Genomic DNA, 23,826 nt, shown 5'->3' with positions numbered 1-23,826 from the left:
CCATTTTTCCACAAGCTTTAGAAAGAAAGTTTTTAAAAATCCAAGATTTTAAATGTCATACTAGAATCACTAGTAGAATAACTGGATTACTGGCAGCCAATTACAAGTAAAAAAACTCTGAAAAAGAAGGAAGAAACTCGTGAAACATAGTCACTACTCGTAAGCAGTGAGAGTTGATCTAAGATTGGTTGTCAATGTTGAAAGGCACATGAGGGACACTTTCAAATAAAGAGAGTCGCTGATGTCTTGTTCTTTTCGCTGCTCCCTAATTGTCCACATTAGCTCCCACAATAGAGAAGTGTTGGAGATAAGATTTATAGGGGTGATAAGGTCTCCTTCTACACAAAGCGCTCTGTGAGAGATGATCATTGGCCGTTCTCTTACACATCCAAGTGCACATTAGAAGCTTTTAAAATTGTTATATCATCTAATTTAGTTATGAACATACATAATCCACATGTTCCCCAAATCACAGTCATGTGTTGACATTATGGTTTAAAGAACCAAGAAATAAGCAAATTAAACATTGGTCTCTGGTCTTGACTCATTAATACAGGTAGACATTCTTCTATGGGACCACAATGAGGTAATTGATCTTAGCTATGATAGCATTGATTTTCAATCAGATAATTTCTGTCAGTATTTTCTGTGCCGTAGGTGGGAAGCGTCAGTTACATGGCAAGTTATAAGTCAGACAGGTGCATAAGCTGATCTCCTGGCGCTGTGAATACACCATCATGACTCTGTTCTGTCCGGTATAGTTAGGAGTATTATCTTGCAGATTCTTAGCCTGTTCCTGGTTGCAGAGAAAGAGCTGGTTAATTTAGTAGATAAATCATATCACCAGAAGTAGAATTGATTTATGATGGCTCTATAATAATGTCGCCCTGGATCGTGTACATGGTTATGTAGTTCTGGGAGGGCTTCTGTGGTCCAGTTTTTTATGTAGCATACCTGATTTCTTGAACTGTTTAGATTCCGTCGAAGTGTCTGGGAGTTATTTTGCTTGGTAGGAGCGCTCTTGAATCCTCCCCCATGGAGTTTTGAGGACATCCTCTCTGCCAGCCTGAATTCCCACAGCACCTCTATCTTGGAAGTCAGGCACGCTCTGTTTCGGGGGTCAGGTGAGCTCTTTCATTTGTTTTCTGTTACACACACACCGTTTGCCCTTGAATCTCAGAAGCGTACTGTCCGCTTTCTCACTCTTTCTTCCTCCTGGGAACTTGAGCCAGAATCTGTTTGCCAAAGAAGCTAGTCTTTTTTATCCCCGTATTCTCTTGATACCTTCCCTTTTGGAGATACAGAAAAGGGAGTAATGACATTTAGCAGGACAGGCAGGAAATAGGATCTTAGCATCTAACATTTCAGAGGATTCCCCCTTTGAGTCTCTTGACTTTCTCTTTCCTGTCTTATAGATCTGGGAATAACCATAATAGCCTTGGTAAATCAGTATTAGGAGTTAAGTGTTTCACTACAGTTGTTGTGAGACACCTGTAAGAATGAGTAATGAGTAAAGAGGATGAGTAACGTCAGTAATAAGAGTAAAGGTGCCAGATTACAAATTGGAGAGGTGAAGCTCGTTGAATGTGATGAAGACATTAAGGGTAACTTCTGATTGAAAGCATTCTGGAGCTGAGAAAAAACTTGCTTGTTAGGGACAGACACTGGGCTAGGATTCAGTAGATTTGGGGTCTAGACTTAGTTTGCTGCTAACACCCTTGGGCAAGTCATTAGACCCTTCACGCACTACCCCCCCCCCCCCCGCCCGTCCCTGGTTTCTGCCATTAAAAATGAAACACATTTATTTTTGTTTGTTTAGCCCCCCCCCCCCACCCCCCAAAAAGCATTCTCAAGCCCTGGGGTTTCTTAGAATATTGAGGTCAAATGGAATTGGAGAGGGCATGATGAAGAAACCAGGTTGTCCCCCATGGGGTAGCTCCATTTGTTTCTGTTTTACTTCTGTGGGTTTCCTGTAATACTTTCTTTGAAGAAAGTCTCGTGGCCAAAAATCAGTTTGGAAACATCTAGACAGGAAGTCTTGAAAATCCCTTTTGATGCTAAGATTTGGTGTTTATGAAGACCCATTCATTGTCTTTGTTTTTGCTTTATTTCTCTCAGGGTTAGGGAAATATTGGCCTAATTATGAAATAACTATGTAGTATAATAGATAATAGTGATGTTTAACTACTCAGCTGCGCCCTGATGTCAAGTGCACATGAACTCTTTCTCAACTAAACAATGAGAAATTAAAGCACTTTCTACCTCTCCTAACTTGGAGAATTCTAATGAAAAGGTAAAGACAGTTATATTCCTTGCTTATTAAAACATTTATGCTGCTCACCACCTTTTTTTAGCATCTACCTTGTAGTATTTTATGTAAATTGTCTCATTTAATCTTGAGATCGCCTTGTGAAGTGGCTGGAGTTAACTACTGTAGATGGGAAATTGAGGCTCACAGAGATAACGTAGCTTGGCCAAGATCCCACAGCTACTAAGTGATAGAGGTGGGGTTTGGAACTAGGATTGTATTTCTAAGATGCGTGCATTCTCCTGTTTGCTTGCTACTTCTAAATTTGCAGAGATTTTTCAGCTTGATGAAATTAATAGAACCATTACTACCCATGTTTCTCATTAATGAAATCTTACAATATAAGTGATTGGCACCTTTCATTCTTCTTAACTGCTTGGATTATGCCAAGGACTCAATATTAGGGTTGAAATTGTCAGACTGTATTCCCCATTTGTTACGTCCTTATAAATAAGGAATGAATGAGAAAATTACCAGATTTGATTGAGCAGGATGAAATAGCATGTGTGGTTTTATAAAAGCTTGGAAATTTTTCCTGGAAGAATAATAGATATAAAAACTAAAAAAGAAAATATGATGCTAAATTGGTTAGTGATAGAATATATATAGATTATATTGTTTCATAATCAGTATGAGAATCATCATATTCATAAGGGTACGTTGGAAATTTGGTGATAATTTTGGTGCCTCAAGAACAAGTTTGCTACGACGTTACCTAATTGCAGAGTAACTGGGCATTTGCAAAGACATCACATTGCAATGGGCGTTAGTGCCGCTCACCACGGTTGCTAGTTCTTCTTAGGCATGCAAAGGGTCCGTTTCTTGGTCTCTTTCAGTTCAGTGTGGCCGTGAGATTTACTTTCTCCAATGAAAGGTGAGCAGAAATGACATGAAGCACTTTTGGATGGAAGCGTTTATGTGAGACCCTTGCTGTCTCTCTCCCTGCTCCTGGGGTCTTACCATGCAGTTAAAGCAGGCTTGAGAACGGAGCTAAGGCATGAGGGCGGCTTCCCTAGAGCCGCCTGCAGCCATGGTGATCTTTGAGTGAGACGTAAACTTTATTGTTTACTTTATTCTGTGTTCAGCCTCTGACAGTCTGGTTGTTTATTTCCACAGTGTAACATAGCCTATCATGATGCTATCACATCATCAGTAATCACTTATGTAATAGATTGCTAAGGAGAGGGGACCGACCAAGAATGAAGCAAAATTACTTTGGGTACAAAGGTCAACGACGTTAAATACATATTAGAGGGCAAAGTTTCTCTTTCAGCTATCATCCCGTGTCCTTTTATTCTTCCAGAAGCACAGCTCTGCTCATGTCACTGCCCTGTGTGGAAACAGTAGTTCCTCACTGCCCATGGAACAAGGTCTGAGTCAGGCCTGCCACACCGTGGTCCTGCCACACTGTGGTTCAATACTGTTCCCTCGTCACCGTGAACTGTATATCCAGCAGGTGCTTTTGCCCATTCATGCATTTGAGAATCACGTATTGATCACTTTGCATGCCAGTGTTGAAGTTGGACTCTGAGGAAACACTCAGTGTTCCTTCCCATCTCTGCATATCCAGATCTAACTTCGCTTTTAACGTGCCTTGAAGGATATTTCTTGTACAAACCCTGTTTCATTCGTACAGCTGGCTATGATCTCTCCTTCTGACTTCCTAAGCCTTTTTGGCACCTTGCTTTCTATCCTATGTTGTCAATTTTAATTTTATGTATTAGTCCCTTTACTGGGCTAGTGTCAAACCCTTCCCTAGCCCGAGCATATGGGAGAGACCCAGCAATGTTTACTGAGTGATTCATTGTTAGATTGTGGCTGTGTTGAACAGCCAGTCAATGATTAATTTGCTTTTGTTTGAAAAATTGTTATCTTTAAAGTTCTGGCTTCCTTGCGCTTGCCTCTTTCTGGCTATTGTCATTGTGTTTGTACATTCTTAGCAATCTTATGCAGGTTTATACAGCAGGGCCCTATGTGGCAATGGTTTTTAAAAACTAGAATGCTATTTCCTATGACTCATTGACACACTGGTGAGTCTTCATTACCATTTCATTATCAGTGTAAGGTCTATTTCGTGTTTTCTTCATGCATTCCGTAGGGTTTCCTAATGTGTCATTTAGGGTAAACGTAGGGCTTATGAATGTATGGGTCGGATGTTTAAACCAATTCATACTTTTTGTCTCAGTTTTTTTGTTATGTCTATGGATTGACTCCTGAAAGATACGTGCCCTTGATACAGAGTTTTGAACTGGGCAGTTAAAAAGACCCAGATTCTAATCCGGTTTGGCTACTAGTTAGCTTTGTAAATTTTGCGAGTTTCATATCCACAAAATAAAATGTTTGACAAGGATGAGATTAACATCCTGATTTTACAGAGGACCAGTTAAATTTTTGGAATTCTAACCTAATGTGGATGCCAAAATTGAAGATAAAATTCTGGTAGAGTTGAGATGGAATGAAGGAAACTTTAGATTTCTTGAATGCTTAGTCTGTGCCGGATGCTGTTTATTCACTTTATTGAGACTTTATATCCATCTTCTGTTAAGGAAATCTGAGGGTCACAGAAGCTAGAGTACTTCCTAGACTCTACAGTCCATAAGAGCAGGATCCAGAACATTGGCGAAAATCAGTCTTATTCCGAAGCCATGATTCTTTTTAATGTGAAATGAAAGCAGTTTTAGGTTTTGCTAAGAGAGTAGCCTTAAGGACAAAATGAAGGCTGCTTGGGTGTATCTTGAAGGGCTATATGTTGCATCTGATGCTATTTGTTAGAATAATATTGAGACACAACGGAGTGTTACTGGACACACTCTTTTTTCCGGAATCTTCCATTAAGATTGAATTCTAATAGTAATTCTCGGTGTTTCTGTTAATGTGCTTAATGTCCTGAAATGAAGGGACCCGGCTGAAGTCTGTACAACATTGTATGGTTTCATGAGTGTAGGTTCAAGTTTTGCTCTAACCTAGTTTTTGTGACCTTGGACTAGATACTTAGCCTTTTTTGAGCTGTAGTTATGTTGTACGTAAAATGGAAAAACCAGTACCTACTTTGTATATAGCATGCTGCCGGATTTCACCTGCAGTTGTAGCTATTGGGAAGGGTTTCTTTAAGGGTAGATCTTGGTCTGCAGGACATTGGAAGGTAAAAGACCTGCACAGCAAATACTGACCTTCCCAGTGTGCATTCCTGTTAAAGAAATAAGTTGTGGGATTTGTGTGCTCCTGCTTTAGGATGCGTGAATTGTCTAGTGCTTTAATAAGTTGTTTGCAGCTCTGTTTCTTTGCTCATTTTGTAAATGCAATTAAATTTCATAATCAACATTTTGTGTAAACAACGTAGGTGCTTTGAGGAAGAGAGTATGTGAGCATGAAGCTAACTTGATTTGTTTCTAGTGGCAGATTATTTTAAGCTCTTCTGAAGGATAAGCACCTTGTTCACAACAAAAAAGAATGAATATGGCAATTATAAGTACAAGTAGTATTAGCACACTGAAAGAAAAAATGAGCGGAATGAATGGAACTAGGGATGCAAAGATAATTTTGGGGTATAATGAGGGATACGGAAATTTGTGGTATAACGGTGATATATGCAAACGTCTGAGGAATGCAGTTGATGGATATAATATTTGTGCTGGATGTTAAAGCGCGATGTAAGAATATGCCGGCATGGATTGAGGAGAAGGACTAGAACAGTCCTGCAGGAAGGGTATGTGTAAAGAAACAAGTCAAAAAGAGCTTGATGTGTTTCAGCAGAGTGAGCAGTGAGGTTGAGTTAGGAAGTGCGGGTGAAGGTGTAGTCACAGGGGACTCAGCAGATCTGCTGGACATTTTCAAGTTCAAATGGATTGAGTGCGGTGAGTAGATGGTGGAGAGTAGGGGTGGTAGTTGTCCAGGATGACCGGGAGTTTCCAGCTTAGGCTACTGGGTGGATGATGGTGTGCGGAGGGGCATGATTCATTCAAATAAGTACTTCCTGGAGGAGGTGATTTTTTGAGCTTGGCTTAGATTACCTCTTTCAATGTGGCTTTTTGTTTTTGCCTACAGTCTGTTTCCGAGTTCATTTTTTTCATGCAGAAAACACCATCTTATTGTGTGCTAGTAATCTTTATTTTTTAATTTAAATAATTAGTTTTGGTGAAATAATACATAACATAAAGTTTGCCAACCATCTTAATTAAGTGCACAGTTCAGTGGTATTAAGTATACTTACATTGCTGTCTATATACTTACTGTAAGTATACTTACACTGTCTGTCTTCACAATGGAAACTGTCCCAATTAAACCATAACTACCCGTCCTTCCAGCCCCTGGCAACCACCATTCTACTTTCTTTAAGAATCTGTCTGTTCTACTTAGCGTACATAAGTGGAATCATACAGTATTTGTCTTTTTGTGACTGGATTATTTTACTTAGTGTAACATCCTCAGGGTTCATTCATATGTCAGAATATTTAGTCCCTTTCAGGACTGAATAGTATTTCACTGTATATATAGGACACATTTTGTTTGTTCCTCCATCACTGGACGCTTGGGTCGCTTCACTTGTCTGTTGTGAATGATGCTGCTATGAACATGAGTGCACAAATATCTCTTCGGGTTCCTGCTTTCAGTTCTTTGGGTGGACATACCTGTACATTGTTGGATCATGTAGTAATTCTGTTTTTAATTTTTTGAGGAACCACCGTGTGGTTGTCCATCAGCAGCTACACCATTTTGCATTCCTGTCAGTGCACAGGAGTTCCAGTTTCTCCACATCCTCCCCAACACTTGCTATTTTTCTTATTTTTTTTTTAACATTAGTCATCCTAATGGGTGTCAGGTGGTATCTCATTGTGATAGTGATTTACATTCTCCAATGATTAGTGATATTGAGCATCTTTTCGTGTGCTTATTGGCCATTGGTATATCTTCTCTGGAGGAATGCTTGTTCAAATTCTTCACCTAGTTTTAAATTGAGTTGTTTGTGTTTTTGTTGCTGAGTTGAAGGAGTTTTTAAATATGTTCTGGATGTTAGCCCCTTATCAGGGACATGATTTGCAAATCTGTTTTCCTCTTCCATTCTTTTCATTGTCTCTTGATGCAGCCAGTATTCTTTTAATGAACATCACATTACGAGGGAGAGTTGTTGCTTCTGAGGTAAGTTCCTTCCGTTCAAGGAATTAGTTTCCTCCCTTTTTTTTTTTTTTTTTTAGAGGAGGATGTTAGAGTTTTAGAGTTTGGTTGAAATTGGATTGGAATTTTCTGGAAGTTTTCTCGGTGTGGTTTACTGACGTAGGATCCCTAGAGTAGTGTTGCTTCCCTCTCTTTTTTTTTACGGCCTCTGGCTGTGGTTATTAGAATAAGCATCATGGCCATTTTTTCCCCTGGGCTAGTCATTCATCACCAACTGCCCAGCTAGAACCAAGTCCTGTCATGTCGTCTTTTGTGTGACATGCCTTTACTGTTGTCTTCATCTTGAGGCTCGGTCATGCCCTTCCTTATTAGCTGTCACTCGGGTCACGGCAGTGGCTTCCAATAGGTCTTCAGCCTTTCTGTTACTTTTATTCTTCTGCACACCCTTTAGACTGGCTTTTCCAAAACACCTCCGGAATTCAAACTGAACTTCTTTCAGGGGCTTTGTGAAGCTTCTAGGATCAAGTTCAAACTACTAAGCTTGACAGTCAGATTCCTTCCACCTCGATCTTGAAACCTTCCTTTCCAGACTTTTTTCTCCCCAGGTCACTGCCATATTGGGGTTCTTCGTCAAGGCATTTTCCTGTCCTTGGGTTGGGCTAAGGTGCTTGGCAGCTGGGGTATTTCTCCTTGTCTGTGACTCTTCAGATTCCCTCACTGTGTCCTGAACATGCCTGTACTCAGGCTGTGCCCTAGGCTGTGCCTGGAATGCGCTCCCTTTCCTCCTTGCCTCGTGTCAGACCTCGCTGACATCTGATTCAGAGGCCTGAGTTCGTCGTCACAATGCTCTACCGCCTCACCGAGAAGAGCAGGTTATAAAGCAGCACTAGAACGGATGCATCGTCCGCAGAGTATTGACGCATGTCTCAAGCCACGGCTGAAGGCCCTGCCCGTGTTTTCTTTTTAACCCAGGCTGTGGGCTCGTCTTGTTTTGCGGGACCAGACCTGTAAAAAGGTGGGCAGAACTTTAGAACAGGCCATTACCGGAAGTCTCTAAGCTTATTTTCTTACAGATTAGTGGTAGTTGGTGTAGCGCAGGTGTTGCTCCGGGTGGGGGAGGTTTATAGGAGGACTCTAGCTTAGAGCCCACTGCTGGCTTTAGTCATCTTTTTGATTTCATTCAGGGATGCAAAAGCCTTAGGCCCTCTGGATTGGAGAGGAGTTTTCCCATTGAGAGAAGAGGAAATGGGGACGGAGTTGAAGTCAGGTGTCTGTCCGGTTCCATCCAGGCTTCTGGATTCTTACGCTGAGAGCGTCAGGTGAAGGAGAAGAGAGCGAATGCGGAAGCACAGGCTGGGAAAGAGGAAGTTGCCCCACTCGGGCATCTCACGCAGGAACCGGAGTTGCCGCGCTTCAGCCCCAGATGGTGAGACCAGCAGCGTGTGGTGTCCGGCCCCCCAGTGTGCGAGCATCTCTGGAACGCGCGTTTCTGCTCGGTGGGCTTCCTGCTGCCCCAGAGAACCGTGGGAGTGTTCGTATTCTTTCTCAGTGTCTCACGTGCTTCAACAGCTTTACTTCCCACTACTTAGTTTAAAGTTGTCTTTTCAAACTTGTTTTGAAATTAACTGTTGTTTATGTTACACGTCATACCTCTTTATTAAAGAGTACATATATTTATATCATACTTTATTATAATCATTAAAGTGTCATTATTTTCTTTCTCTTTTTTCTTTTCTTTTTTTTTTTTTTTTTTTTTTTTTTTTACCACTTCATTGGAAAAGGAAACACGAGTACCTATTTTATCCCAAAAAACAGGGAAAGGAGGTGTGATTCCTTTTTTAAAATTTGGTCTCAATTAACTCCAGCTTTATTCCCAGATTTCTCTCTGACATTCTCACCGTGCTTTCGGACCAGCCATCCCTTCCCTCAACACTGCTGCGGCCAGTGTGCAATTGAAACTTGTCTTTCAGATTTGTATTATGTAAATAGACTTTGACAGGGGGCCAGTTTAAACTGTTGTAAAGATTGACCGTTCATCTCTAAAAGTGTATTTTGTGGTCGAATTGAATTGCTAATTGTAAGAAAGAACTGTAAAATGAGGGAAAAACAAAATGAGAACTTAGGAATAGTTGTAAAAAAGTGGAAGCGGAATATGATTATTTTGCTTTTTCCCTATGAAATAGTCAATAGTTTTTATGCCAATGATAATAATAAATATCCCCCTTTACAAATGAAAATGAATTGTAGTGAGATGTAGATGATACATAGAGTGCAGATGGGAGAGAAACTGTTAGACAAATGTTACGGGGACAGAGTGTTCCTTTATTTTAGTAATTTGGAAAGAGTTCGGGAGCTCCAGAATTGGATAAGCAAGTTGGTGGACTGCATGTTTTCTTAATTCTGACGTCAGAATGCCTTCTCTTGGTCCGGATGCATTTCTAAGATGAATGGTTAATTTGTTCTTGGTTCTTTCAATGTCTTTGAGCAAATGACAAATTGAGAAGATGTCCTACCCCCGAGACTGTTGGCATCGGCTCGAAGTATTTTCTTCTTTTAGTCTTCCCATTGTGTTTGGGAAGCAGTGTGACTGGATGTAAGTGACTAAAATGGTCTGGGGTAAGGGTACTATTCTGTTTTCTAAAGTTGATTCTGGGCTTGATCATGTGGAATGGCAGCTTTATGATGGGGAAAAACCTGTAACCTCAGAGTGTGACAGAGAGTGTCATGTAAACTTTTTGGTTGAATTCTCTGAGGTCGGAGTGTTTTGTTTGTTAAAATTTAGTTTTAGGGTGGGCTGGTAGTCCAAGTTTCTCTAGAATTATTAATGGTTCTTTGGTTAGTCTGCTGCTGAGGCATTTCGGAGAGAAATGACTTAAAGTGAGAGATGAGTATATTGATTATTAGCGTCTTAGAAGTGAGAGGAGGTTTATGAGAGAGCTTATGTGCTCACAGTCCTGCAGTCCGTGTGTTGTGTAGCTCTTGAGCTCAAAATTCATGGGTCGAAGCAGCTTTGTAAACAGAAAAATAATGAGTCAGTATGGTAAATGTCCTTAGAAAGATTTTGACAAAGAGATGTGAACTAAGTGAGGTGGAAACAGATGCTCTGCCATGAGGAGTTGGGGAGGGAAGGAGGCGGGAAGGAAGGACATTCTAAAACCTTGAGAGCAGTAATGAAGAAAGGGGTTGGATTTCCCTTCCGTAAACTCAGAGTTCACTGGACCGCCTCTTTGTGTAAGTGGACACTTAAGAATTGGTCTAAACAACTCTATTCATTGTGCAGTTGATGTTTAGCATTATACTGGGTGCTTGGGGAGGACTTTAAAAAAAGAAATGCATGATGGTTCTACATCAGTTATTTTCGGGTGCTATTTTGTGAGCCGCCTGAATAATGTTTGGTTCAAGACTCAGCTGTGGGTGGCCAGGTGCTGTGGCAGGCGGGAGCCTTTTTGTGCATTCTGTTTATTTTTTTCCCTCCCTTTTGTTAAACTGCTCTGGAAATAGCCCGTATCATTAATGTAAAGTAACACTGAATACCTCTCCCAGTAGTAGTACCTGTAACTTTTCCTTGCTAATTCTTTGATTTTTAGTTTTAGATTGGTGTTGGAAATATTCATATGTTCATCCTAGGTAGGGGCAAACTTTTTTGAATGTATAATAGGCAAGCTTCCAGCTGTTTTTGGACTTTGAGAGTCCGTGCTGTTGAGATAACTTCTGTCACGTGAAATAAGTAGCCATTGACCTCCTGCACAATGTATCTCTGGGTCCTGTACTTCACTGTCAGCAAAATTTCCCAGCATTGTGTCCTGGTACAATAAGGTATCCCTCCATATCCCAGTCAGTGTCTGAGATTTAAGTGCCAACTTTTAGGTTGTGTTTGTGTCTTCTGTCAGAAGGTGGCCAGCTGATTGCCTACACGTGGCTGGCAGTGGTCCTCACGTTGGTTAAAAGGAGATCAATGTGCAGCCTTTCTCTCAAGCAGGGAGGGGAACCGACCGGGCTAAAGGGACTAAAAGTCACTTCCAGAATCATGGGCCACACTTTCCAAGAAGCTGTTTTGCAGATCATCATAAAAATGGGGTGACAGTACCTGGCATCTTGAAGCTATCACTTCTCTGTAAGGACATTGTTTCACGGGTCACTCATAAGCCATCTGGAAATGACAGAAGGCTGTGAAAGGTTTTCTCTTTTGTCCATCCTCCTCACTCTTTGCAACCCCAGAGAGAATGAGGAGCCGTTTCTTTCTCATCGCCCTGCTGACCTTTAGGCACAAGAAAATATGGCGCGCACACTTGCTGCTGACAAAGTCTTGGATTAATTAGAGCTTAAGTTGACCATAATAAGTGTATTTTAGTCATGACTGACATAGCTGTCAGAATCGCTAAATTGATCTTGAATTGCAGTAATAAAAGTATGATGTCAAAAGAAAAGGACATCGAATGTCAGAGGAACATCGACGGCGGGTTTGTGTTACCATCCGTTCAGCTCGTACTCCCGAGCACTGTTTGAACGCAGAAGCCTCAGCCAGGCTTCCCCCGTGCTTCTGGACGGCCAGCTCCCCGTAACTGACTTCACGTGTTGTTCCTGGCCACATGAACAAGTCTGGCCTTGTCCCTGTCTTCCTTAACATGACCCCCTTCCCTTTCCTGCTGCATAAAGATCACAGTGCCATCGTTAACTTCCCTAGTGGCCTGCTCAGTTTGCGGGATCCCTGTGCACAGTTGTGAAGTTTAGAAGTTGTCATTTCTCAGTGTCTTGCAAAGTCAAGCCCCGAGCCTCAGTGAAGGTAAAGTCCCCTTCCCCACCCCTCCCCCACCCCCAGAGTGGTTGGGGGACTTAAATGGTCATTTGTGGGTTTGCATCAATGCTATTAAGGTCTTGTTTCTAAAAAGGATTTAAAAGCTTATGGGCTTTACAGTCACTTTTTCGCTTTCCTGTGATCTCGCACATCAGAGGTGGTAGCTTGAGCCTAGGACTGAGGGCTGGCACACCTACAGTCATAAAATAAACCCAGCAAACATCTGCGAAGGCACATAATTAAAAGCGACCAAGAGAATGACCACCCGGTTTTGTCTGCTGCTACTCATCCTTTTCTTATCTTTTCTTATGTTATCTTACCTTCCGAGTTTCTACTGGAATACGAAGGCAAGTGATTTTTGTTGAACACCTGGGATGTGCCAGCTTACGAGATGTTTTACAGCTATCTCATTTTTCCTTACTTTATAGTAGTGTTCTTACCCCACTTATGGGGTACGGTGAAGAAACTGTGGCACGTGACTGCAGTCATGTCATTAGTGGAGCTGGAATTTGAATCCAGTTGTATCTTGACCCAAAAGATCTTGTATGACATGACCACAGAAGACAAATTATATACCTCTTGTTTAGAACGTTCTAACCACCACCATTCTTTTCTACCTAATTAGTTAGTTTTATACTTCTTAGGCTCTTTATCTGTGTTTTTCCTAGTGGATTTTCTAGAGTTTCTAACTTAGGATCATGTACTACTCGTAGAGTTTCCCCAGATGCTCTTCCCCCTTCCTCTCTCCCTCACATGACTAATGGTCCATCTGGGAGTTGTTTTCGGTCAGGGAAGGGGAAAGCATGGGAGGTAATTCCCTGAGCTGTTTCTTAACATTTCGTTTTTATTGGACTAATTTACTTTACTGGCTGAGCATCTACTAGAGTGCTCTTGCTAAAACGTTTTGGTGCTAGGTGCTCAGGAAATAGTAACCTCCCTTCTGGCCACAAGGAAATTTAGGATTTAGTTGGAGAGTTAAAGTATGCACAGTTGACATCTTGATAAGTGCCACAAGGCCAGAGATTTCCTAACCAACCAACCAGCCAACCAACCAGAAAAACCCAAGCTGATTTACTTTATTGTCTTTTTACAAGGGTAAGGGAGCGCAACTTTTGTATAGACACTACAGGGAGGCTGTTGTTCTCAGTCCTGGCTCAGGATCAGAATCTCCTGGGAAGATTTGAATTCACTAGGTGTGGGGTGGGGCAGGGATCTGGGATTCTTATAGGCACTGCGAGTTATGCCATCAAAGAGAATAATTTAATTTCTCAGTTTTCAGAAACACGTTTGTTCTTCTGAATAAACCTTTGCCTTTTCCCTAGACTTTAATCCTGTACTTTATTCTGACGTAGGAATAGTTGAACCAGGGATGCTTTTTGTCTGTTTAGATCTGTGAATGCAATCTGTGATGGATTTAAGCAGAATTTCCAACGTAGAAGTAAATTCAGTCTTTCCAGGAGTTCATTGTAGAACCCAGTAGACTTCATTTATAGGTGTATCTTTTGGAATGAATTTGTGTATTTTTTTTTAATAGCAAAGCATTATCATTCTATAAAGTCTCATTAATTTGGACTCTGTTAAGTTAAATTTGTATTTTGGAGGCAGACTGGGATAACGTTTATCTTTAATAAGGGCCCTTTTGTTTACTGTATGTGCTAATTACACATATTTTTAATCACTGTAGCAGGTCAAATAGAATCTCTTCTTGGCAGTATTTTATTGGTTCCTAGTTTCAAGGTATTATCTACATTAAAGTAGTAAAATTTTCCCTTAGTTAATTAACATTTGTCACTAAATTATCTTTCCCACGCAGTTCCAAATTAGCCGAAGTTGTACACTCTATTCAATATATAAAAGTATGCTGATACTTTCACCTGTAGAGAGAGATGTTTTGTGTGACTCAGTCCTTCCCATCAAGGGAGATGAGTGATATGTGTGTTTGTGTCTATTGATGGATTTGTTTCTTAAAAGCTTTAAGTTGTTGTATGTCACTGAACCAATCTTTCTAACTGCACAGTTTTGTTGTCTTGAAGTTCTTACTTCATTCCTACTCTTGTGCTTGAAGTCATGCCTTGGGTTTATGTGTGTTTCTGCATTTCATCCTGTTTTAACATGTCAGGCAGTTAGTTACTGTTTATCTAGCCTTCTTTACTTCTAGTCATCGCATATAGCAACTAGCCTTTGAATCCCGGCTGTATGCCAGGCATCATGCATGCTGGCCTTACACTTAGTAGCTTAATATTCATAATAATACCTATACGGGTATTACTGTTGTTATCTTATTTTGCATATGAGGAAATGGAAGTTTTGACAGTTTGAATACTTGCTTTAGAGCTAACAAATTAAAGAGCCCAGATACAAATTAAGGTCTGCCGTCACAACCCCTATGGTACCTTTGCTGCACCCAGGCCAGATCTTAATCATCAGTTTTCTCTTTTCTCACCAAATTGTTAAACACCTTTACTTTCTCAAGTGGGTTCTTCTGGTGACACTGAGAGATGAAGGTCATAGTCGGTGACGAGTCAGAGTTTTTTGTAATTACTGAGGACTGGGTCCGGGGGATGGAATAGCCACGAATGTTTTACCTCCCAGACAGTCACTCTGGCGGTGTAGAGGACACTAGCATTGTTTAGAAGTCCGTTTGTCATAAATTTAGAAGCCAGGTGTATCAGGAAAATCTAAAAATACCCCTGGTTACGCCGTTGTAGTGATGAAGAGCTGAGACTGGAAGCTGGACCATTTACACGCACGCCTCAGCTCCGCCAGCGCTGTGACCACAGGAAACCACCTTCCCAAGTCCTCGGTGCCCTCACCTTTCAAACAAGGGTAGTGCTGGTCCCTTCCTCAAGAGGCTGTGAGGATGAAATAAGAGTGTCGGGTACTTAGCACAGTATCTTGCACATAGTAAGTTGCAGATGTCGCCTTACTCTTATGAACCAATAGGAAAATCATTGTTGTATTAAATTTAGAGCTTTTAAAAAGTGCTGAGGTGGAGATGGTCAAGCGATGAGGTGCTAGTCACTTTGCCTCTTAGTGTTAAGCAAACTCGAGTTGATTTTCCTAAGATCTACTATTTCTAGCCTTTAGGTACTATAAGTATACTGCAGGAATATAAAAATTCTAAATTGTATAACATTTAAAAGTGTTTTGAAGTAGTTCGTTTTCAAAATATTCTTGCTTATAGGTGATACGAAAGTGAGGGAGATAGTAAGGAAATTGCTTACAGCATTCTCTTAGTAGACTGACCTTAGGATAGATGTTAGGTTAAAAAATATAAGATACCCTCGTGTGTGCTTGTGTTTGTGTTTGGTTGGAGGGATGCAGGCAAAAGAGATGTCAAGTCTCAGTTATTGTTCAGATGTGAAAGGATTGCACAATTGTGCAGATCTGGGGTATGGTGTATGAAAAAGATGCCTTTAATATTAAAATTATTTTAAGAAATAACATTTAACAAAACTTTTGTTTAATCTTCTCTATAATGTTTAAACACATCATAAGTTTTTAAAAGGAAGCCATTAAGGAAAACTATCTCACTGCCTAAGGTGGGGGTGGGAAACCATTTACTTTTTTAATGAAGGCTTCTGAACTGTGCAAAATTTTCTTGTAGGAACTCTTAAGTGAATTAATTAGTGATTGTTTCACTTTTCCGTTTGAAATTATGAGCAGAGACTGTCTAAAACTGTTAAAGGAGTGACATGCTTATGTTACATATTTTGGTCAGGTCAGAGAGAAGGAAGAGCAGATGGTTGGAAACGCTCGGGTGACTCTTCTGCAGAGTGGCATGTGTGCTCATCACTTTCCCTGGCTGAAACAGTGGCATAGCTCAGGGTACCCCCGGCCTTAAGTTCTTTTGTACTTAAATTTGTATTACGTTTTTACAACTCGAGCAAAAACGACATTCTTTGGTTGCGTCTAGATCCACTGGTGGACTGGAGCAGATGTTTTCTAAGACTTTTTCCAGGTCTGATTTCATGATTCTTCCTCATCATGTGATAGTAAAAATGACTGAAATAATAGTAAGCACTTGAATAAACTTTTTTGAAATTTCTTCAATTGATAGAAATACTTTTATTTTTGTAATGATTTCTGTGAGGCGGTTTTGATGAGGGGCTCTTTCCATTTCTACTTCTGGGATTCTTTGTTTTTGAATATTGAGTGTTACATACCAGATTAGTTCTCATTTCTTCCTTTTCAGTAGAATATGTACTTTAGCCTAAGAGCAATAGAAAACAGCTTTCTCTTTTAGCTGTCTCAACTCATTCTAGCCTCATTCCTAGCTTAGCCTAACTTTAGTTTATTTTGGCTGCAAAATACTGCTCACTTTTTATCTGCAATAAAAATGTATTTTTCCTTCAGTGAGGGGAAAAAATGCAAGCTAATACATATTTATTTTGGATTATCTTTTTCCCCCATTATTTTCCTAACCCCTTGAGCTCTGTTCATGCCTCTGCCAGTCTTGAAAAAAAAAAAAAAAAAGTTGGTTGAGTTTGAGGATAGCTGAAACATTTTTTATGGAGTGGTTTGCAAAATGTGGGAGATTTCTGCTGAATTCCCTCTCCAGACATGCACCATTCAATAGCAGCTTACTGGGGATACCGAGATTACTGTTATTTTTACTATTCTGGGAAAGTTCTAGGGTTAGGAGTTTAAGAGTTTACTTCAATATAGAAACCGGGAAAAATTTTATTTTGTTATCTGAAAAAGATCTGCGTGAATGTGAGCCTCATTATACGACTATAGTTTCATTCACTTTGCTTTGCAGAATTGGACTTCGTTCCGCTATTAGAAGGCGATAAAAATGATCTGTGATGCTGCTAGTGTTGCCATAGACCAATCTATGTCATTTAGAATCACATTATTCTAAAAGGGCAGAAAACTGTCAAGAGAGGCTCTGGGCAGATTTCCAGCAGCTTTGTTTCTTAGGGTTGAAAGCATTTGCCACTTTATTTTCAGAAGGTGTGGTGGGATCATCTCCCCCCACCCCCCGCCACTATCCCATTATATAAGTGATAAATAAAATTCAGCAAGTACATAAAAGGAAATAATTACCCATAATTTCATTACTTAGAGATAGTTGATGTTTTCATTTTTCTGTAGCATTTCCCTCCCTAATACATGGTTTTAAAAATGCATAGTTAAGAAGATCATTTATATACAATTTTCTGTGCTCTTTTTTCATTTAATAATGTTCTCATGTTCTGTAGTTTTTCGGTATTATTTTAAGGGAGAGCATAATTCTTCATAGTTATCAAATTTAATCCTCTATTAGTGGACACTTAATTTTTGTCAAAACAGGTTTTCCCCTCTATTTCATCATTATTTCCTTATGGTAAAGCGAACCTACTTTTTTAAAGTATGAACATTTTCAAGTTTCTTTATGCATCTTGTTAATTTGTTAATGTTATCCAAAATGCTGATGACCACTTTATATTTCATGCCCAGCATCCGAGTATGTGAGTATTTGTTTTGCCACATCTCTGTCAGCAGTGGGCACTTTGCTTTTCCTACCCTTTCGTGATTTATAGGTGGAAAATACAATGAGATTGTACCTGTCTTAGAAATGCTGTGACTACCTAGTCAGTTCATAAGCTCCTTGGCCTTTGCTTTGGTCTGAACCCAATTCTGGTGACTTCTTAATCATCTCTTCGTATTGTTAGCTAAGCTTCCTAAACACATGAATGTTTGCGTTAGAGCAGCTCTGGACTGGTCTCATTAAAACCAGGTTGTTACCGAATGTTAAGCAAGCATTTGGAAATTCCCTGTGTCAGAAAAAGAACACCCAGCAAAGCTATCCGTGTTTATGGTGTTCTGTGCCCATCCTTCACATATTTAGCAATTGCTTTGGCCGAACCAGTTTGTGCTTCCAGAAGAACCAGTCTAGAGGTCTCTGCCCTGCCCTTCATCAAAGCAAACACCTCGGTCCTCTCCTTCTTGTGGCCTCCTCTTCTGACCGCAACTAGCAGGTTCTCAGCTGGCTTACAGGTCACAGACTTGTTTCCACAGCGTTAGCACCATATTAATTGGGCAGATTTCTGTTTTGTAGGTGAAACAATTAAAATTTATTTTTCCGGAATTTATCCGCATGCTCTGAGATGCCGCTCTTGTAAACTCATGGATCCTACCCTGGCCTTGGCGTTTGCTGAAAAGTCTTAAAGAGGAGTCGTCATTGCAGATAAAGAGCTTTCTTCCTCTGTAGTCATGGATAGGAATTGTTCTGTCTGGTATTGCATAGGTAAATGTTTTCTTTAATTAACCAGTTTTCACTTACCTCAAGGTCATTCAGGTACGAAAGATTCTAAGTAGTCACTAAGGTGTCACACATTTTTCTTTTTCTTAGGAAAACAACTTTCCCGGAGCCCTCGATTGCTCTTGTCATGTATACAGTTTGAAGAAGTTTAATACCTCTTTTTCTAGCCTCTAGCAAAGTAATGATGACAGTTCAAAAGCCAAGGACTAAGTCTGGGGATAGCTTAGTGTGGTGGAAATAAAAAAAAATAAAAATCTGGAGTAGTCCATTTTACTAAAGGGGCTGATATAGCCGTTATAAGAGCCATATATTCTTGATATATTCTGGATACAAACCTTTTATTAGATACTCGATTTGCAAATATTTTCTCCTAATCTCTGGCTTTTCACATTCTTAGCGGTGTGTTTTGAAGAGGAAAAGTTTTTAATTTTGGTCAAGTCTAGTTTATCTCATTTTCTTTTATGGATCGTCTTTTTTTTTTTTCTTTAAGTCATTCTGTGCATATTATTGTATTATCACACATTGAATAAATAAAGGCCAACCATAACTGATTATTTACTTTGTGCCAGACCCTAGGTCTCAGTTTTTCTTAAGCTTTCTAGAATCTCTCACTTCGGCAAACTTTGGCAAAGCTACTTTAAGGCTGCAGTTTCTTCACCTAAAAATGATTTTAGACCCATTGTCTAAATGGTCTTTTCAATTTTAATCATTTTTGATTCTAAATTTCCTTCTTTGTGTATCTTACATATGGTTTTCTGGGACTCCTCTCTCCAGCTGTCAATTTTCTATTTTTACAGAGTTCACAGCTTTCCTTCCTAGAAAAGTGATAAGTAAAAGGAGAGATTATTGATACAGTTGTTGTGTATTATGCTTTTGATATAGTCACTTTTCCCGTTGCCATTTGTCGAGCGGACTCTTAGAAGTTTTTTTTCCTTTAGACTGTTACCACCTCTCAGTCTGAATATGCTGATGAGCAGAAGCCTTCATTTTCTTGACTTAGTTGAAGGAAAAGAGAGGGAAGGGGTTTGTCTTAGATCTTGCTTGGACTTATTGTAGGGAAGTCGATGCTTGATTCTGATTCTCTTAAGCAGGCATACACAGTCTTTGTTAACAGGGAGTAGAGTTTTAGGCAGCTTGGTTTTAGTTAAGAAATTGCTCTGTTATCCTCTCCCTCTGATGGTGATTATAAAATCTTATTTTCACACACACTTTGGGTCACATCAGTCTAGGATAGTGTCAGCTAACTTGAACATTTGTTAAAAATAGTTCTAACAGGAGAGTGATGAGAAACCCTCCTTAGAACGTTTTCTTTCCTTTTTTTCAATTTTTTCTAACTGTAAAAGTAAAACATGTTTGTTACAGAAACATTTGGAAATTACCAAAGTATGAAGGAAAACCTTTCTCCCCTTATCACTGACATTCTGATTTTGGCGTGGCGGTGCATGTTTAATTTTGTGTGATTGATAACGTGGATTCTGGACAGCAGTTCCTTGGAACAGTGTCTCGATCTACTGATGAATTCAGGCCTGTTTTTTCATGGGGAGGGAAAGGTTAGGTGCTAATATTTGATGAGTATCTATTATAAGCCAAGCCTTGTATTTCACAAAACTCTATGACATGTATTAAAAATGTGTTCCTTTGCTTCAGCTCTCTATGTCCCCCCTTTCTCTTTTACAGTCTGGGGTTAAATAATTTGTCCAGTGTTATTCAGCTAGTATGTGATGGATCTGAAAAACGGGGAAAACTTAAGCATCTTTCAGTTAAAATTGCTAACCTGTGTTTTCTTTGTTGATTTGAAAGTTTTCAAAAGAAAAAAAGGATCCAGGAGTTCTCCTTTTCTTTCTTTTCAGGTTCTTGTGGCTTCCCTTTTATTCTCTATCAGAATTAGAAGTTCCAAGATCCCCTTGTGTCTTGCTCAAATTCAGGCTTGTTTTTCCTCTTTCTGTGCTGTGCTTGCAGCTTTGGGACCTTTAATTTTAACTTTGCTATTTTTTAACTGAATAAAAAGATAAAGGAGAGAGCTGGGAATTTTAACAATGAAAGTTCCTTCAAGTGGGTCGATTTCGTCAGCAATTTAAATTTATCAAGCACTAACTAATAACTAGCTGTGGATTACCAGGCAAGCCACTCAGTTTCTTCATCTGTAAAATAGACTTCCACTCAACAAAGATCCTTTTATGATATGGCAGCATTCTAATTTTCTGTGTTAGTGGAGCCATGCAGTAAGTTTCTGATGATATGGTGAGAAGTATCTGCCCTAAAACCTCTCTCCTAAGTACTGTTAATTCTTGAATCATCAAACTATTTGCATGGAGTCAATAGGTAAGAAGCATCAATTGTAGTGTACTCTCCTTTTTATGTAAACAAAATGTGCGTGTGCCTGGGTGCGTAGGGTATTCGTGACCCTGGTACCTAGTTTTTTTCTTCCTTCTTCCTTTAGGAGATGTTTTCAACAGTCATGGTCTTTCTGACAGCCAGAACTTTCCATTGACACCCTCACTTTATCAAATAGCATGACTTATTCTAATCTGTTGCTTATGTTGTTGCCATAGTATCCTGTCTGGAAACAGAAAGGTGGATGAAATGTTTGTACAGAAATCAAGATTTTTTCTCCCTTAGTGACATTTGCCAGCAGACATTTTTTTCTTGTTGCTTGAGGCTAAGGTTCGGAGGCATAATGAGTACAAACAGAGGTGGGATGTTTGGACTCTGGACAGCTAAAAGAAGAGTTCTTTATATTAACCAGGCCTACCCTGTTAATCACTAAACTGTTTTGTTCAGTGATTTAGGGCTTTCCACTTAAGCTAACTACTTGTTATATAAATTATATTTATTCCTGACAAATGTTTCGTTTGGGCTGAATAATGGAACTCAGGCTAGAGAGGAGCTTCTCTTACTGCTACACCAGGCTCATTAACAAACAGACAAAACAACCAAAGGTCACAGGTTCCATTGATCATCGAAACATTTGGACCAGTGAATCAGGATGAGAATCCTAAAAAGTGGTTTAGGAGGTGTGGAAAAGAAAGGAAAGAAAAAGTGAATTATTTTCATCTTTCTTATTCTAGTGCCAGTGAACCTTTGACTTGGTTGCAGAATAAATCCACACTGGAGTAATAAATTGTTTATAGAGTAAAATCTTTACTTCACATTGTTACTTTTGCTTTGCACTTGTTCAGAAAAATTGGAGAGAAAAGCTGTTAGTGGTTGAGTGAAAGACTAACAAACCAGAACATGATCCTTTTAGGATGTCTAGGAGAGACTACGGAGTCCATTTTCATCGTTTTCGGAAGACATGGCCACACAGGCTTTGTGGGAAAGGGATTAGAATTCAGTTAGAACGCAGTGAGTTTAACAGCAGGGTTCCAGCAACCCTTCCTGCTGAGTGGGTTTTGTTCTCCAGTGGCCTTCTGCTGCTTTCCATGCTGGATCTCTCACTTCCTGGAGACTTTCTTTCCCAGCCACTTTGCCCTGGGGTATTCTTTTACCGTAGAAGTTAACTCTTCACATGGTACAGACATCATAGCTATTTTGAGAACTTGTTTTACAGCTGAGGAAATTTAGGTAGAAAATTTGCACAAGTCGTGCATATTGTTTTTCCATTTCACATCTTCTCTCAAAGTATATGACTTAAATGAACTCTTCTTTCCTCTTGTCCTCCATAAGCTTGCTCAATCAAAAAGCCCTTATCCTCTGATCTCTGTAAGTCCTGGGGCATTATCTGATCAAGCAGTTCTTTGGAATGAACCTCCTTGGGGTTATCTACATTTTTAAAAGATGTTAGATAATTTTAGGGAAAATTCGTTAGCACAGTTTGTGGGCCTTGCTTTTGAGGCCCTTACAATACCAAGGAAAACGGTGATCAGCTTGGCACTTTGCGGCTGAAAGAGCTCACAGAGTTGTCAGCTGTGATGGCACCCTCGAGAGTCCACCCAGAGAAGACTGTTTGACATGTTCTCATTCTGAAGATGGAAAAGTAAACCGATACATTTTATGATTTTTAGCAGTCATCGATATTAGAAATTTATTATTTAGGATGTGTGCGCCCCAAAATGTCATCTAATTGTTTTCTTACCTGCTTGTCATATTATGAGAATATTTAATATAGCAGTATGCTGACGAAAATTTATTTAATTACATCTTCCTTTGGGTTCCCATAGTACTGTGATTTGCCTTTATTTTAGTACTGATAGACTGACTTGGAGAGAGAGAGAGATCAACTGTGAAAAAAGTCGGTCCATAATCAGATCGAGGAAATTCAGCCAGTTAATTACACTAAGGCAGGAATGGAGAGGGCCAAAAATTACTTGTGTTTGTCTCATCGTAATATTACTGTCCCTGAAGTTTTTCCTTCTGATTATTTTACCTTAGTCGTAGAAGTTCTGTGATCAGTGAGTGACCAGCCTGGTATTGCTAGAGTTGTCATGGCAGCAGGAAATAAAATGCAGATAGTAATTTTAGGCTAGGGAGTTTGGCCTTCTTGTGAAAAAGCAAGGGGTCCTTGGAACGATTTGGTCAGGAAATTGACACACACGTTATATCCAAATTGTGGGAGAGTTGAACCTCATGATAATGTGGAGGACAGATTTTGCTCAGAGGCAGGGGGAGCAACAGAGAAGCAACAGTCCAAGGAGGAGGACGTGGGCTTGGGCAGGAGGGACAAATAAGGAGACAGGGCAGAGGGAAATAAACAAGGTTCGTTGACAATAGCGTAGGAGAGTATGGAGAAGGAAATAGTTGCATGAGAACCTGACGTGAGACCATTAGCGAGGATGGAGGACAGAGCGTGTAGATAGTGGGTTTGGTGCAGAACATGCTGTCGGGAAGAGTTGCCAGTAAGGGTACGGAGCCTTGGAAAGACATCGAAGCTTGAGAGTCATTGTCCGGAGCAATCTGCATAGAAGTGGTGGTTGAAACTAAGGGAGTAGGATGGAAAAATACGTGTCGGGTGTGATGGCTACCCACAGGTAACTGCCTAGGTTGTCTGGACCGGTAATCATGCCTCCTCTTTCTCTCCACTTTGCCCAGCACTTCCTTAAGCTCTGGGCTCTGTTGAAGAGAATTTAATTTAAAATCCATCTCATTAGTAAACATTGTATAACTAATTGACAATGTAAACATTTGGGTTTCATGATACACATGTACTTTGACAGGCAGTCCTGCATGGTGGTTAAGAGCATATACATTTTAGAGCCAAAATGCCTGGATTCTAAACCTTTCTCTGCTCATCACTTACTTAATTGTGTGACCTTGGACAATGTGTTCAACATTCCTGTTCAGTTCCCTCTTCCATAAAGCAGAGCTATTGTGAAGATTAATAATTATTTAGTATAAAGTTTTTATGACAGAGCTCGATATGTCATA

General features: G+C 39.9%; 1 protein-coding gene across 9 annotated transcripts in view; it reads left to right on the top strand.

The window, feature by feature from the left end:
• The window catches only part of AKAP13 (A-kinase anchoring protein 13), a 235,136-nt gene that overhangs the window by 12,659 nt on the left and 198,651 nt on the right, over positions 1 to 23,826 (top strand). Inside the window, exon 1 of one of the 9 annotated variants that reach the window (XM_036231989.1) lies at positions 7,554 to 8,846. The exons of the other annotated variants lie outside the window; for them this stretch is intronic. Within the exon in view, the coding sequence (XP_036087882.1) occupies positions 8,759 to 8,846 (88 nt within the window). The 5' untranslated portion in view covers positions 7,554 to 8,758. Of the gene's footprint in view, positions 1 to 7,553; positions 8,847 to 23,826 lie in introns of those variants that run through there. 9 annotated transcript variants of the gene reach the window in all.

This window comes from Rousettus aegyptiacus, unplaced genomic scaffold, assembly GCF_014176215.1.
Source record: "Rousettus aegyptiacus isolate mRouAeg1 unplaced genomic scaffold, mRouAeg1.p scaffold_m13_p_14, whole genome shotgun sequence".
Taxonomy (NCBI): domain Eukaryota; kingdom Metazoa; phylum Chordata; class Mammalia; order Chiroptera; family Pteropodidae; genus Rousettus; species Rousettus aegyptiacus.
The sequence above is the reverse complement of the archived record's forward strand: the minus strand, read 5'-3'. Positions and strand labels throughout refer to the sequence as shown.